Source organism: Muntiacus reevesi, chromosome 5, assembly GCF_963930625.1.
Source record: "Muntiacus reevesi chromosome 5, mMunRee1.1, whole genome shotgun sequence".
In the NCBI taxonomy this organism is placed as follows: Eukaryota; Metazoa; Chordata; class Mammalia; order Artiodactyla; family Cervidae; genus Muntiacus; species Muntiacus reevesi.
In genome coordinates, this window is record NC_089253.1 from 43,215,160 (window position 1) to 43,227,471 (window position 12,312).

General features: G+C 60.6%; 1 protein-coding gene across 3 annotated transcripts; it reads right to left on the reverse strand.

The window, feature by feature from the left end:
- Window positions 1-3,517: 3,517 nt before the first annotated feature.
- On the reverse strand, window positions 3,518-10,592 carry LOC136168872 (aldehyde dehydrogenase family 3 member B1-like). 3 transcript variants are annotated; one of them, XM_065936592.1, is made up of 10 exons: window positions 10,534-10,592; window positions 8,073-8,235; window positions 7,278-7,388; window positions 6,973-7,093; window positions 6,645-6,730; window positions 6,470-6,551; window positions 5,824-6,210; window positions 4,653-4,819; window positions 3,961-4,060; window positions 3,518-3,702 (listed from the first exon to the last, which is right to left on the reverse strand). In XM_065936592.1, the coding sequence occupies exons 1-10, from the start codon at window positions 10,590-10,592 to the stop codon at window positions 3,518-3,520; spliced, it is 1,461 nt and encodes a 486-aa protein (XP_065792664.1). The 3 variants fall into 3 exon arrangements, with proteins under 3 accessions (XP_065792664.1, XP_065792666.1, XP_065792667.1); XM_065936594.1 differs by lacking the exons at window positions 7,278-7,388; window positions 10,534-10,592 and having other exon boundaries at window positions 8,073-8,234; XM_065936595.1 differs by lacking the exons at window positions 6,470-6,551; window positions 10,534-10,592 and having other exon boundaries at window positions 5,824-5,941; window positions 8,073-8,234.
- Between the last annotated feature and the right edge of the window lie 1,720 nt (window positions 10,593-12,312).

A 12,312-nucleotide genomic window follows, 5' to 3' on the forward strand; every position in this document is an offset into this window, starting at 1 on the left:
GACCAGGGCCGCCGCGGCAATGAGATGACTGGCGTCTGCCTGGCTGGGCACCGGCTGCAGGCCCCGGGGGAGCTGCAGAGACCCGGCTTCCCCGCCCGGCCAGTGCCGTGGCCTGCTGCCACTGTGAGGTAGGCCCGGACCTCAGTCGTGTCTCCACCAGCTCCTGAGTGTCCTGGTGTGATGCTCTAGGGCCCGAACCGGCAGGCGTCCGATCTGAGCCCACCGTCGTCCTGCTGGTCTCAAGGGGCAGGTAAGGAAGGATGCAGACTAAGCCCCCCGCACCTGGCCCCAGGCTCAGCTGTCAGGGACGCGGGGCCGGGTGTCCCTGAGGAGAGAGGCCGTGCTGGGCAGTGACGGTCAGGTCACCAGCGCCTACTGGGGGCCCGTGCCGGGGCCCTGAGGCTGGGTCTCCCCCCGGACAGCTGGTCCCAGGCCTTCTTTACAGCCAGCCCTTGTCCTCCCAGGAGGTCTCGGCCGGGCTCCAGAGCCAGGCCCAGCAGCCGGGGCTCCCTCCGGGCCAGCCCTTTCTGCAGCACCCAGCTCACACGCTTCCTGGTGTCCCACCCTCCACCCGGACAGCGGGGCCTGTGGGGCCTGTCACGCTGCCCCGTAGGGTAGCTGGCGGGGGTGGACGGGGTTGAAGTGTGAGGCTGGGTCACCCAGGAGGGCGGGGGTCTCTGCTAGCGCCCTCCAGGGGCCTGGAGCCTCGGCAAAGGGAGGGCAGAGACCTCCATTAGGTGCTGAGTCCTGCCCCGAGGCCACAGGTGGTAGGCCTTGTACCAAGGCCACGGACACGGAGCCCAGAAACAAGGTCAGCTCCGGACCCGACAGATCCCCTTTGTTGCCCAAAGCCCCCCACCCCTGCCCAGCATCACTATAGGCTTCCTGACCCCAAATTAGGCTAGAATGCGCACCCCACCAGTCCCTCTCTACGCCCTAACCAATCACCTAACCTCCTAGCAGGAATTTTGTCTTGAGGCCATAAAATTGGCCACTAACACAAGAAAACTTTCGACTCTCCGTGGTCCATCAGGAGGTCAGAGGGCTGCATTTGCAGTGCCCTCATTATCTCTGTTCCCTGCTCTTCATAAACTCAGTCCCTTCTGCAGTGCTCTGTGCCTGGAAATTGTTTTCCAAACCACGCTCGGGCTGCCTCAGCATTAGGGTCCTGGGCAGGGGCCCTGGAGACCCGCAGAGGAAGCACAGCTCTCACTCCTGCTGTGCTGTGGGGCCGGGACAAGGGCTCCAGGAGGCTCAGCGACTTGGTGGAGCGAGCTGGTGGGTGAGCGAGTCTGCCCGCCTGAGGGTCCCTGCTCCCTGCTTCTCCCAAGGTGGGGACCTCAGGGACCCACTTGATGAGTCAGAAGCCACAGACTTTGTTCGAGGGGCCCGCCCAGGCCGCTGGGCCTCCTGGGAAGGAAGGAGGGCCTGATCAGCAGCTCCCAGCTATGGGGGGCAGTTTCTGGAGGCCCAAATGCTTCCTGCCAGGAGGTGGGGGGGGCCCCCTGCTCTGGGGAGGACAGCATTAGGGGGTCCTGGAAAGTTCAGTTCCCCTGGCTGAGGTCCAGCTTCCGTGTCTCAGAAGGTGTGTTTGTATATACATATATTTTTAAATATTAATTTATTTTTTAGATTGAAGGATAGTTGAGAGGGCCTTTAGACAGCAAGGAGATCAAACCAGTCAATCCTCAAGGAAATCCATCCTGACTGTTCATTGGAAGAACTGATGCTGAAGCTGAAGCTCCAATCCTTTAGTCACCTGATGCAAAGAGTCAAGTCATTGGCAAAGACCCTGGTGCTGGGAAAGATTGAGGGCAGGAGGAGCAGGGGGTGACAGGGGATGAGACGGTTGGATGCCATCACCGACTCGATGGATATGAGATTGAGCAAGCTCTGGGAAATGGGGAAGGACCCACAAGCCTGGTGTGCTGCAGTCCATGGGGCCACAGAGTCGGACACAACTCAGTGACCGAAAAACAACAGGGCTGAATTACGATGTTGTTTTATGTGTAAACAACTTCCATTACCATTTACCATAAGATATTGAATATAGTTCCCTGGGCTATATAGTAGGACCTTGTGGTTTATTTTCTATATAGTAGTGTGTATATGTTAATCCCATACGCCGGATGGATCCCTCTCCCACTTCCCCTTTGGCAACCATTAATTTGTTTACCACCTCTGTGAACCTGCTTCTGTTTTGTAAATAAGCTCATTTGTACTATTTTTGTGGTTCCACGTGTAAGTGATAGTGTGTAGCATTTGTCTTGGTCTGACTTACTTCACTTAGTATTAGTGAATATTAGTATTAGTATTAGTCTAGGTATTTCATACTTTTTATGGCTGAGCAGTATTTCATTGTGTATATATGTACCACATCTTCTTTATCCATTCACCTGTTGTTGGACATCTAGGATGCGTCCATGTTTTGGCTATTGTAAATGGCGCTGCAATGAATATTGGGGTGTAGTATCTTTTTGAATTAGTCTTCTCCAGATATATGCCCACAACTGGCTCATACAGTTTCTCTAATTTTAGTTCTTCTGAGGAACCTCCGTACTGTTTTTCATAGTAACTGCACCAATTTATATTCCCACAAAAAAGTGTAGGGGAGTTCCCTTTTCTCCACACCCTCAGAAGGTATTCATAGAATGGAAGGGTGTCAGGAAACTGGCACAAGAGCCCCCAGAAACACCAGCCTCCAGCCCCAGCTGAGTGTGCAAGTGTGTGTGAGGACTGGTGTCTGCCTGTCTGAGGATCTGTGTGTTCACATCTGTGCTATGTGTACCAACACGTGTGCATGCCACAGCGGTGAGAACAGTCTGGAGATGGGCCGGCTGAGTTGCCCCTCTGAGCCCCAGGAAGTAGAGGGACCCCCAGGTCCCACTGGCTCCGACACCCCCCTCCCCGACAGGCTGTGTGACCTGGGGAGTCGGTGCCCTCTCTGGGCCTTGGCTCCTGCCTGTGAGATGGGAGTGAGGCTCCCTCCTGGGTCGGGGCAGCTGAGAGGAGTGAGGGGTGAGGGGGCAGGTGCAAGCCTGGAGGACAGACGGGCACAGCAGACCCTGGCCTGGAGGGCAGAGACGTCTCCAAAGGCCCACGTTCTTCACTGCAGTTGGGGAAACTGAGACCCAGACAAACACAGCTTCCCAAACCAGGTATGGCTGGAGCTGTTAGAAATCACTCTACTTCGGGAGCCTAATTATAGATCTGATGTGAGAGGGGCCTTCCTAACCACCAGGGCTGCTCAACCTAGGGGGTGAGCTCTCTGTCACCAGACATGTTCAAGCAGAGGGTCAACAAATCTGTCAGAAAGCTGCAGAGGGGACTCTGGTCCTGAAAGGGGCTGGACCGGTGGCCCAGAGGCCTGTCCAGCCGAGCATCTGTTCAGACAAAGCCCCAAGGGCAGGACCTTTCTGTTCATGGACAGGATGCCTGCCTTTTGGGGGCCACTGAGCACCTGGGCAGCAGCAGGACAGAGGGGTCGTGGACAGAGACCTGGAGGCGGGCAGGGTGTTCACAGCAGGGTGCAGCTGTGGCTGCCCAAGGCCCAGGTGAGCAGCTTCTGTCTGCAGTCAGAATAGGGTGGGTAGCGGATGTTATTCAGCATCTCCAGGCCCGAGTGGGAGAGCAGGCAGGCGCGGTGGTGGGAGAAGGTGTCGAAGGAGAACTTGCCGTGGTACCTTCCCATCCCACTTTTGCCTGCAGGGGCATGGAAGTGAGGGTCTGGGGCCAGGCCAAGGAGTCTGCCACCAGTAGCAGCAGCCCACCGCCCAGCAGGGAGCCCAGGCCATGCTATGAGCCATTTTGCAGAGAGGGAAACTGAGGCCCTGAGAGACCAGGGGCCTGGATCGAGGTTGAACCGTGAGTGAAGGCCAAACTGAACCTTTCTGGGTCTGGAGTGCCCACTTGGGCTTCCCTGGGAGTTGAGGCTGGAGGGTGAAGGAGGGCAGGGCTCACCGACTCCCGAGAATGGCAGGGAGGTAAGAGTCAGGTAGGTGAAGCCTTCATTCCCTGCAAAATTGCCGCTGCTGGTCCTGTCCAGCATCTGGTTCACTACCTGGTGGGAGGGGGAGGCCGGGGTCAGGGGTGGAGCGTGGTCTCCTCATTCCACAGTGAGCAGAGGCGCCTCCCGGGTCTCCATCCTATGCTGAGTGAGCGCGCCCCTCTGAGTTCACGAAGAGGAGCCCGCGGGAACCGGAGGCCCTGAGGCTGGGAACCGGAGGCTGTGAGGGTTAGCCGCCGCCCCAGACAGGCAGCCAGCCCGGCTCCGCCTGCAGGGTCCCACCTTTGCTCTGTCCCATCCCACTTCCGGGCCTCTAAACACCCATACAGAACTTTTGCACGACTTAGGAAAAGAGGGGTGTTTGGGGCAGGGCAGATAGAAGGGGCACCTCCTCGTCTGGGTGAGGCTGCCCCGGCCAGGGCAGGCAGCTGGCCACCCACCCGTTGGTAGGTTCTTGGTGCCGCCCCTAGCCCCATCGCCGTCTCAGCTGGACACCTGTGTTGAGGGAGCCGTCGTCCTGCAGCCTGGATTATAGTCACCCTGGAGCTGTCTGCTCCCTGACCCTTGTAAGTGGGCTGGGAAAAGGGAGGGGGCTAGTCTCACCCCTTTGGGCCCCTCTGTTGCCCCCGCCTGCGTCCAGCCCCACCTGGCTGCTCTTGGAGAAGGCATACAGGGCCAGGGGCTTCTCCCGACGGTTGATGAAGTCGATGGCCTGGTCCAGGCTCCTCACGTTCACGATGGGCAGGATGGGCCCGAAGATCTCCTCCTGCATTACCGGCTCGGTCTCCTGCACGTCCACCAGCACCGTGGGGGCTGCCCGGGAGAGGGGTCTGCTCAGCCCAGGGGCGGGGCCTCTGGTGGGCGGGGCCTCGGTAGGCGGGGCCTCTGGTGGGCGGCCCGCGGGAATGTCAGGGCCCAGGGACCCGGATGTCCCAGGGACGGTAGTCTCCCCACAGCCCCCGGGAAGTGACCACGAGGGGCTCCCCAGCCTGACCGGGGCCCGTGGGTCCCAGAGAACCACTCAGCCTTGGTCTCACAGTCAGAGGGTGACCCGATCTTAGACCCCAGACTCTGAGGCCCCAGGTCCCAGCCTGTTAGACCCTCCGGGCCGTTCGGTCCAGGAGACCGGGGTTCTTTGTTCACAGCAGAGCGGACGCTCAGGACGGGCTTTGGGAGCTGCGGACCAGAATCGTGGGCACGTAGCACCTGGGGTCGTGATGCCCATGGAGCAGCGGGTCGTGGGGCTGAAGTTGGAAGCTGAGCCTAGAACTCTGGGATCTGAGTTTGGAAACCTGAATAATCCTAAAGGAAATCAGTCCTGACTATTCATCAGAAGGACTGATGCTGAAGCTGAAACTCCAATTCTATGGCCACCTGATGCAGAGAACTGACTCATTGGAAAACACCCTGATGTTGGGAAAGGTTGAAGGTAGAAGGAGACGACAGAGGATGAAATGGTTGGATGACATCACCGACTCGATGGACATGAGTTTGAGCAAGCTCCGGGAGTAGGTGATGGACAGGGAGACTTGGCATGCTGCAGTCCATGGGGTCGCAAAGAGTCAGTCACGACTGAGCGACTGAACTGAACCAAGCTTGGAGAACTTGGGCCAGAGTATGGAGTCGTGGGGTCGCGGGCTCAGACCCCGGCAACAGGGAACACCAGTGTCACGAAGTCGAGGCACCAGGCTGGGCTGTAGGGGTGGGGTCGGGGGAGCCTCAGAGCCCAGACTCGGGGCCCAGCTGTGGCCCCCAGCGTGGAGGGGCCTTCGCTGGGGTGGGGGGTGGGGCACAGTGGCAGGGAGGGCGGGGCTCACCGATGTAGAGATCGCTTTCATCACTCTGGCCGCCGATGACCACACGACCGCAGCTCAGCAGGTCCCGGAGCCGCTGGCAATGCTTCTCGTTGATGATGCGGCCCAAGTCCGGGGAGCTCTGGGGGTCATCGCCGTAGAAACGGGTGATGGCGCTCTGCAGGGCCGGCACCAGCCGCGCCTGCATCTCGGGGCTGCACAGGACGTAGTCGGGGGCCACGCAGGTCTGGCCGGTGTTGAAATAGCGGAAGAAGGCCACCCGGTTGGCCACGGTCTGGGGGTCGCAGTTGTCGTCCACGTAGCAGGGGTTCTTGCCTCCCAGCTCCAGCGTGACAGGCGTCAGGTGCTTGGCGGCGGCAGTCATGACGATCTTGCCAACTCGAGGGCTCCCTGGGAACATGGGATTTGACTCAACTGCTCTTGGCCGGATGGTTCAGGCACCACCTTCCTGGCCCCGTCCTGGCTCACCCATTGGGATCTGCCCCCGCCCTGCTGCCCCAGGACCCCACACTTCCAGGCCCACCTGCCCCAGAAGATTGCCGTCAGGGATGCTCCACACTGCTGGCCATCGCCTCCTCCCTCCCCCGCCTTCTCCAGCCTGTTTTCCAACATCCCTCTTTCCCCAGGAACCAACTGGGGCCACCCTCACCCGTGAAGAAGATGTAGTCGAACGCGTGCTCCAGCAGCCTTCCCGTCTTCTCGGGCCCGCCCAGCACCACGGCAAAGCAGCTCTGCAAGGGGGCGGGAGGGACGGACGGCTCAGGGGACCCTGCAGGACCTCCCACTGGTGGGAGCGGAGGTGCGGGACACAGGCTCACCCTCACCTGGTCCAGGTACCCGGGCAGCACCTCGGCCAGGACCCTCTCAGTGCACTTGCTCATCTCCGAGGGCTTCAGCACCACGCAGTTCCCTGTGGGGCGGGGCGAGGGCGGGGCCGCGTGTAGCCACGCCCCGTCTCCATTGGGTCCTCACACACCCAGTGCCAGCTGAGAGAGGTGCCCTATTGGCCCCAAGGCCACACAGCCCCAGGGATGGTGGCCAGACAGGAACCAGGCCTTCTCAGCCACCTGGTGCCAGCTCCCCCCTCCTTCCTGGCTCTGGCGGCGGCTGGGAGGACAGGCAGGGGGCATGAGGGTGGAGGCGTCCTCTCACCTGCAGCGAGGGCGCCCATCAGGGGCACCAGGCTCAGGTTCAGGGGGTAGTTCCAGGGGGAGAGGATCAGCACCAGGCCGAAGGGCTCCTTGCGGATGAAGGCCGAGTCCAGCTGCGTGATCTGGGGTGTGGGGCGGACAGTGAGGCCTCGCTAAGGATCACCCCAAAGCTCACCCTTCAGAGCCCTCGACCTGCCTGTGCAGTGGGGTCCCCTCAAGGAGACCGCGGTCCTGAGAAAGTCAGTGACTCGCCCAGGGCCTGGGCCGGGCCGCCCTGGAGTTGTCCTGCCTGGCCAGAGGTCTCACCAGGTTCTTGGCCGCTGGCTCGTCCTTCATCCAAGTGTGCAGGTTCCTGAGAGCCAAGTCAACCTCGTTCTGGCAGAGGATGAGCTCCGAAATGTCTGAATGAAAGGCCGCCTGTGGTGGAGGTGGGATTTGGTGGTCAGGCCTGGGCAGGGTGGGGAGGGGAGTGGATCTAGTGCTGGAGGTCCCCAAGAGTCCTCAGGGTGGACACGGAGACAGTCTCCGGGTAAGAATAGCCAGTCCCTGGGAACTGCAGTGAGGAGCATGGGTCCTGGGCTCTGCTGCTTTCTGGCTGTGGGACTTTGGGCAAGTGACTTAACTCCCACGTGCCTCACTTTCCCCGTCTGTGACATGGGACAGCAGTCAGACCTGCCTCACAGATTTACTGAGTTGATGTAGAGCAGCTAGCAGCCCAGGGAAGGGTCTGCTGAACCACAGGACTGAGCTGAGGAGGCAGCTGGCTCCAGCCCCCACCCACTCCTGCCCTCCCCACCCCTGCTCCTCTCCCTACCCCTGCCCTCCTCCCCTCACCCCTGCCCGCCCTCACCCACTCTTATCCTCCTCCCCGCCCACCCTGCTCCCCTCACCCACCCCTGCTCCCCTCACCCACCCCTGCCCTCCTCCCCACACCTGCCCTCCCCCCTACACCTGCCCTCCTCCCCCCACCCCTGCCCTCCTCCCTCACCTCTGCCCTCCTCCCCCACCTCTGCCCTTCCCCCCATACCTGCCCTCCTCCCCCACCCCTACCCTCCTCCCCCCACCCCTGCCCTCCTCCCCCCCACCCCGCTCCCCACCCACCTTGTGCAGGTCCTGAGCCAGCGCCTCCTGCAGAAGCTGCTTGTTCTCTCGCAGGAAGCAGCTCAGGCCGTTCAGCTGGGCGGCCCGGAACTCTGCTGGCCGTGTGCGCCCCGAGCTGAAGGCCTCCCGCAGCTGCTGCAGGGTGTCCGCGAAGGGGTCCATCCTGCTGGGCGGGGGCAGCGTGAGTCGGGGTGCCCCCACCTCCACCACCCCTCCACAGCCCCTGCTCGCACCCACGTGGGCCCACGGACACCCCCACAGGGCCTCGAGGGGTTCTTTGCCTCAGAGACCACAGAACTTTGCAGTGGCAGATGGGGAAACTGAGGCTAGGGTGTGCTGCAGGGCCCTGGAGCATGGGACGGCTCCCTGTGCTCTGGGGAGGTGGTTCTGGAACAAGGAGCAATGGGGTGGGCGGGGCATCCGGTGAGGCACAGCTGACAGTCTGGAGCCTGGAGCCCATCTGGATTCAGTCTGACACCCAAGGGAACCCTGGTGGGGCTGGAGGGGAGGGGGATGGGGTATGGGGATGGGAAGAAGGAGCCCAGGGGGGACTCTGGGGGGAAATACCTGAACTTTGAGCAAGAAAGGGCTCTGAGCACCCCAACCAGGGCCCAGAACCTTACCATCGCCTGTGCCTCCAGGTCTCTGTCTATCTGAGTGTCTCTGCGTCTCTCTGTGTCTCTGTGTCTGTGTCTGTCTGTGTCTGTCTGTGATTCCCTTTCTCTGTGTGCCGATGTGAGCCAGCAGCGTCTCACAGGCCTGAGCCCAGGACCTCTGCCTCAGAGCACTGACCGTGGGGTGAGGCAGGTCTCAGCGTCCCCACTGGGCACCCTGCACCTCCCCCTCTCCTCTCTGAGCCTCAGTCTCCTCACCTGGGAAGTGGGGACAGACTTCTCCATGGGCGTGCACAGCACAGGCCTGGCCAGCCTCAATGGGGCCTGGCCACTGTGCTTACTATTCACAGAAGCCGTAAGGCCGGGCCAGCACTGGTGGCCTGCTCAGTGGGTCTCCAAGCTGAGGAGCACGGGAGGATGCTGGGCACATTCCCAGGCAACACCTGGTGCCAGGCAGAGCAGGGATCTGACCCCAAGACTCTTACCATCCACTCCCTCCTGCCGGATTGTGTCTAGCCTTGGGCAAGTGCCTCCAGGTCACAGGCCCGCCCTGGGGACATCACGGGCATGGACATCCTGCTTGGTGGGAGGGGGAAGGCTGGCCATGTGGGTGAGGCCCCTCAGCAGGTGGGCAGCGAGAGCTCAGCTCTTAGGGGGAACCCAGGACCTGCCTGCTCCCACCTGGTTGGCCAGGCAGGTATCCTGGCCCTTTCTTGGGCTGGAAGGGGACCCAAGGTGTGCCCTCCCACAGCCAGGCCCGGGGTGGTCCCACCTAGACCCCAGCCCCCTGCCCCAGATGGCAGAGTGGCAGAGGGAGATCAGAAAGTCCCCGCCCAGGCCCAGGCTCACCGCTAAGACCAACCAGGGCCATTTCCTCCTGAGCGCTTCCTGGAGCATCTGGGGCTTCGGGGCTGCCTCTGGCCACTAGCCCTGCCCACCCTCAGTCCAGAGTGGCTGGGAGCACCCTTAGGCCTTCAAGTTCCAGGGCTGCCCCGGAGGTGCCAGAATCACCCACCCCACCCGCTTTCCCTCTGGAGTTCTGGTGGCGCCTGGTCCCATCGGCCCTGCCCTGGCTTCGTCCACGGCTCTCTAGAGCCTCTCTAGGCCCGAATGCCTCCAGAATGCATCAAAGCCCAGGGAACACATCCTCAGGCCCACCCCATCATTGCCCAATCAATGAGGAGGTGGGAGGCTGGGTGGGGCTGAGGTCAGACGACCCATGACCCATCGCTTGCCCTCCAAACAATGGGGTCTACATGGCAGCTTCAGCCCCGGTTCCGTGACCCCGCAGTCCCTCCCCCACCAGCACTGCAGTGTGCTAGTTTTACCGCTGGATCCCCAGGGAAGTCCCGCCCTGTGCTTTTTATTGACTTCTCAACAACATCTTTCTGTAGCTTCCAAATTTTCTACCATGAGAATGCAACATGTCCAGAATCAGAAACGAACAGTGAGTGTTGTTTTTACAAGGAGCTGCTCCCTTCCCCTGTCCCAACTCCCGCAGCACTTCCTGAGCACAGCCCAGGTCACACCTGGCCGGCCCCTGTCTATCCACCTCTTCCCCCAGCCTGGGGAGCCTCCACCACCACCACCACCCCCCACCGGGCCAGGCCAGGCCAGCCCAGGGGGGCTGCAGGTTTTCTGAGAGTGTTCCCAGGCATCACAGGGGTCGGAGGTGGGGGCGGGGAGAGTTGGGGCAGGGCAGCACCACCTCCCTGCTCTGAGCCAGGCCCCAGGCCCCCGGACCCCCAGCCCTGGGAGCCCATGGAGTCTGGATCCCATTTCTCTTCCCCACTCCCCCACCCTGTGCTGCTGGCCCACCCCCTCCCCCTGACCCCAACCCCACGTACCCTGGTGTGGACTCCGGCCCTGGATCCTTTGCCGAGCCTGGGTCTCTTCTGCCTGACATTCTGCCTCCAGGTGTACGCTCTCACCCCGCCTCTGCAGGTTGCCTGTGCAGCCCCCCACCGGAAGCCCTGCGCCCACGTCTGGCAGTGGAGAGGTACCTGGGTGACAAATCCCCAAACCAAAGCTCCAGCTGGTCTGGCCTCCTGCTGATTCACACAGAAGCACGTCCTGCAGCTGCCTCACCTGGCACAGCTGGTCCCCGGAACAGGTCTGGCAACTCCAGGTGACTCCAGGTGATGCTGTGATTGCTGGGAAGGACAGGCAGAAAGTTACCAGATAAGGAGAAACGTAGGGTTGTTCAGTTGCTAAGTCACTAAGTGTCCAACTCTTTGCGACCCCATGGACTGCAACTCCCAGGCTCCTCTGTCCTCCACTATCTCCTGGAGTTTGCTCAAACTCGTGTCCACTGAGTCGGTGATGCCACCCAACCATCTCATCATCCTCTGTCATCCCCTTCTCCTCCTGTCCTTAATCTCTCCCAGCATCAGGGTCTTTTCCAATAAGTTAGCTCTTTGCATCAGGTGGCCAAAGTATTGGAGCTTCAGCATCAGTCCTTCCAGTGAATATTCAGGGTTAACTTCCTTTAGGATTGACTGGTTTGATCTCCTTGCTGTCCAAGGGACTCTCAAGAGTCTTCTCCAGCACCACAGTTTGAAAGCATCAATACTTTGTCAGTGGGACCCTGGCAGCCTCCTCCGGGATGCCCTCAGCCAGCAGAGCTCTTCAAGCCACCCAGGTCCCTGCACCAGATCCTCATGTCTATGCCTTCATTCCTACCCCACAGGCTTCCTTCATTTGCGCTCTCCTCATGTGCCCCACTGGCATCCTCAGGGCAGAGGAAGGGACCCTGGCAGCTGCAGAGAGAGAGTGGATGGGCCAGGGACCCCTGTGGCCACAGGGTGTCACATCATGTTGCTTTTTCCCCTTATTCTCCTATTTACTGTGTGACCCTAGGCAAGTTAGTTGGGCTTCCCTGGTGGCTCAGATGGTAAAGATTTCCCCTACATTGCGGGAGACCTGTGTTTGATCCCTGGGTGGGAAAGAGCCCCTGGAGAAGGGCACGGCAACCCACTCCAGTATTCTTGTCCATGGACAGAGGAGCCTGGCGGGCTACAGTCCGAACACACAGCACAGGCAAGTTGCTTAACCTCCCTGAGCCTCCCTGAGACAACAACTGCAATCAGAGGATCTCACGATCAGATGAAAGAATAGGTATCTAACCACGGCTCCTGACGAGAAATCAGTGCTCATAAGTATTGGCTCCTAACGTTTCCCCCAGTCTTTCTAGAGCACCTGCTAGGCTCTAGGAAGCAGAAGAACGCACTCAGGCCCCACTGCTAATCCCTCCTGCGTGGTTTGCCCCTGTCTGCCCTCCATCCCCAAGCGTGTCCCAAGAGATCAAGATCACTCCATGGCCGAGGGCTATGGAGAGCAGGTCCAGGCACAGCATGAGAACCAGCTTGCACCCTAGGCGGGGCTGTGAGGTGCTCCTTGGCTGTGATGGGAACCAGGCCAGTGGGAGCCACACAAGATCTCAGAAGGGAAGTCAGGGCTGGCAAGAACAATCGAAGAGCAGGGGGTGGGGTATGGTGGGGTGGGCTACAGCCCGCCTCCTGGGAACCACCAGATTGTGCAATTCACCAGTTGTATCTCAAAGCTGTTAAAGTGAGACATACCAGGGAATTCCCTGACAGTTCGGGGGCTAGGACTCCACGCTTTCA

Bases quoted from the DNA above. Each gene is read 5' to 3' on its own strand.
- LOC136168872 (XM_065936592.1), bottom strand. From the start codon at position 10,592: ATGTCAGGCAGAAGAGACCCAGGCTCGGCAAAGGATCCAGGGCCGGAG. The intron at 7,389-8,072 runs GTGGGTGGGGAG...CCTCCACCACAG, and splicing joins TGGCTCAGGACCTGCACAAG to GCGGCCTTTCATTCAGACAT. The intron at 7,094-7,277 runs GTGAGACCTCTG...CCCACACCCCAG, and splicing joins AGCCAGCGGCCAAGAACCTG to ATCACGCAGCTGGACTCGGC.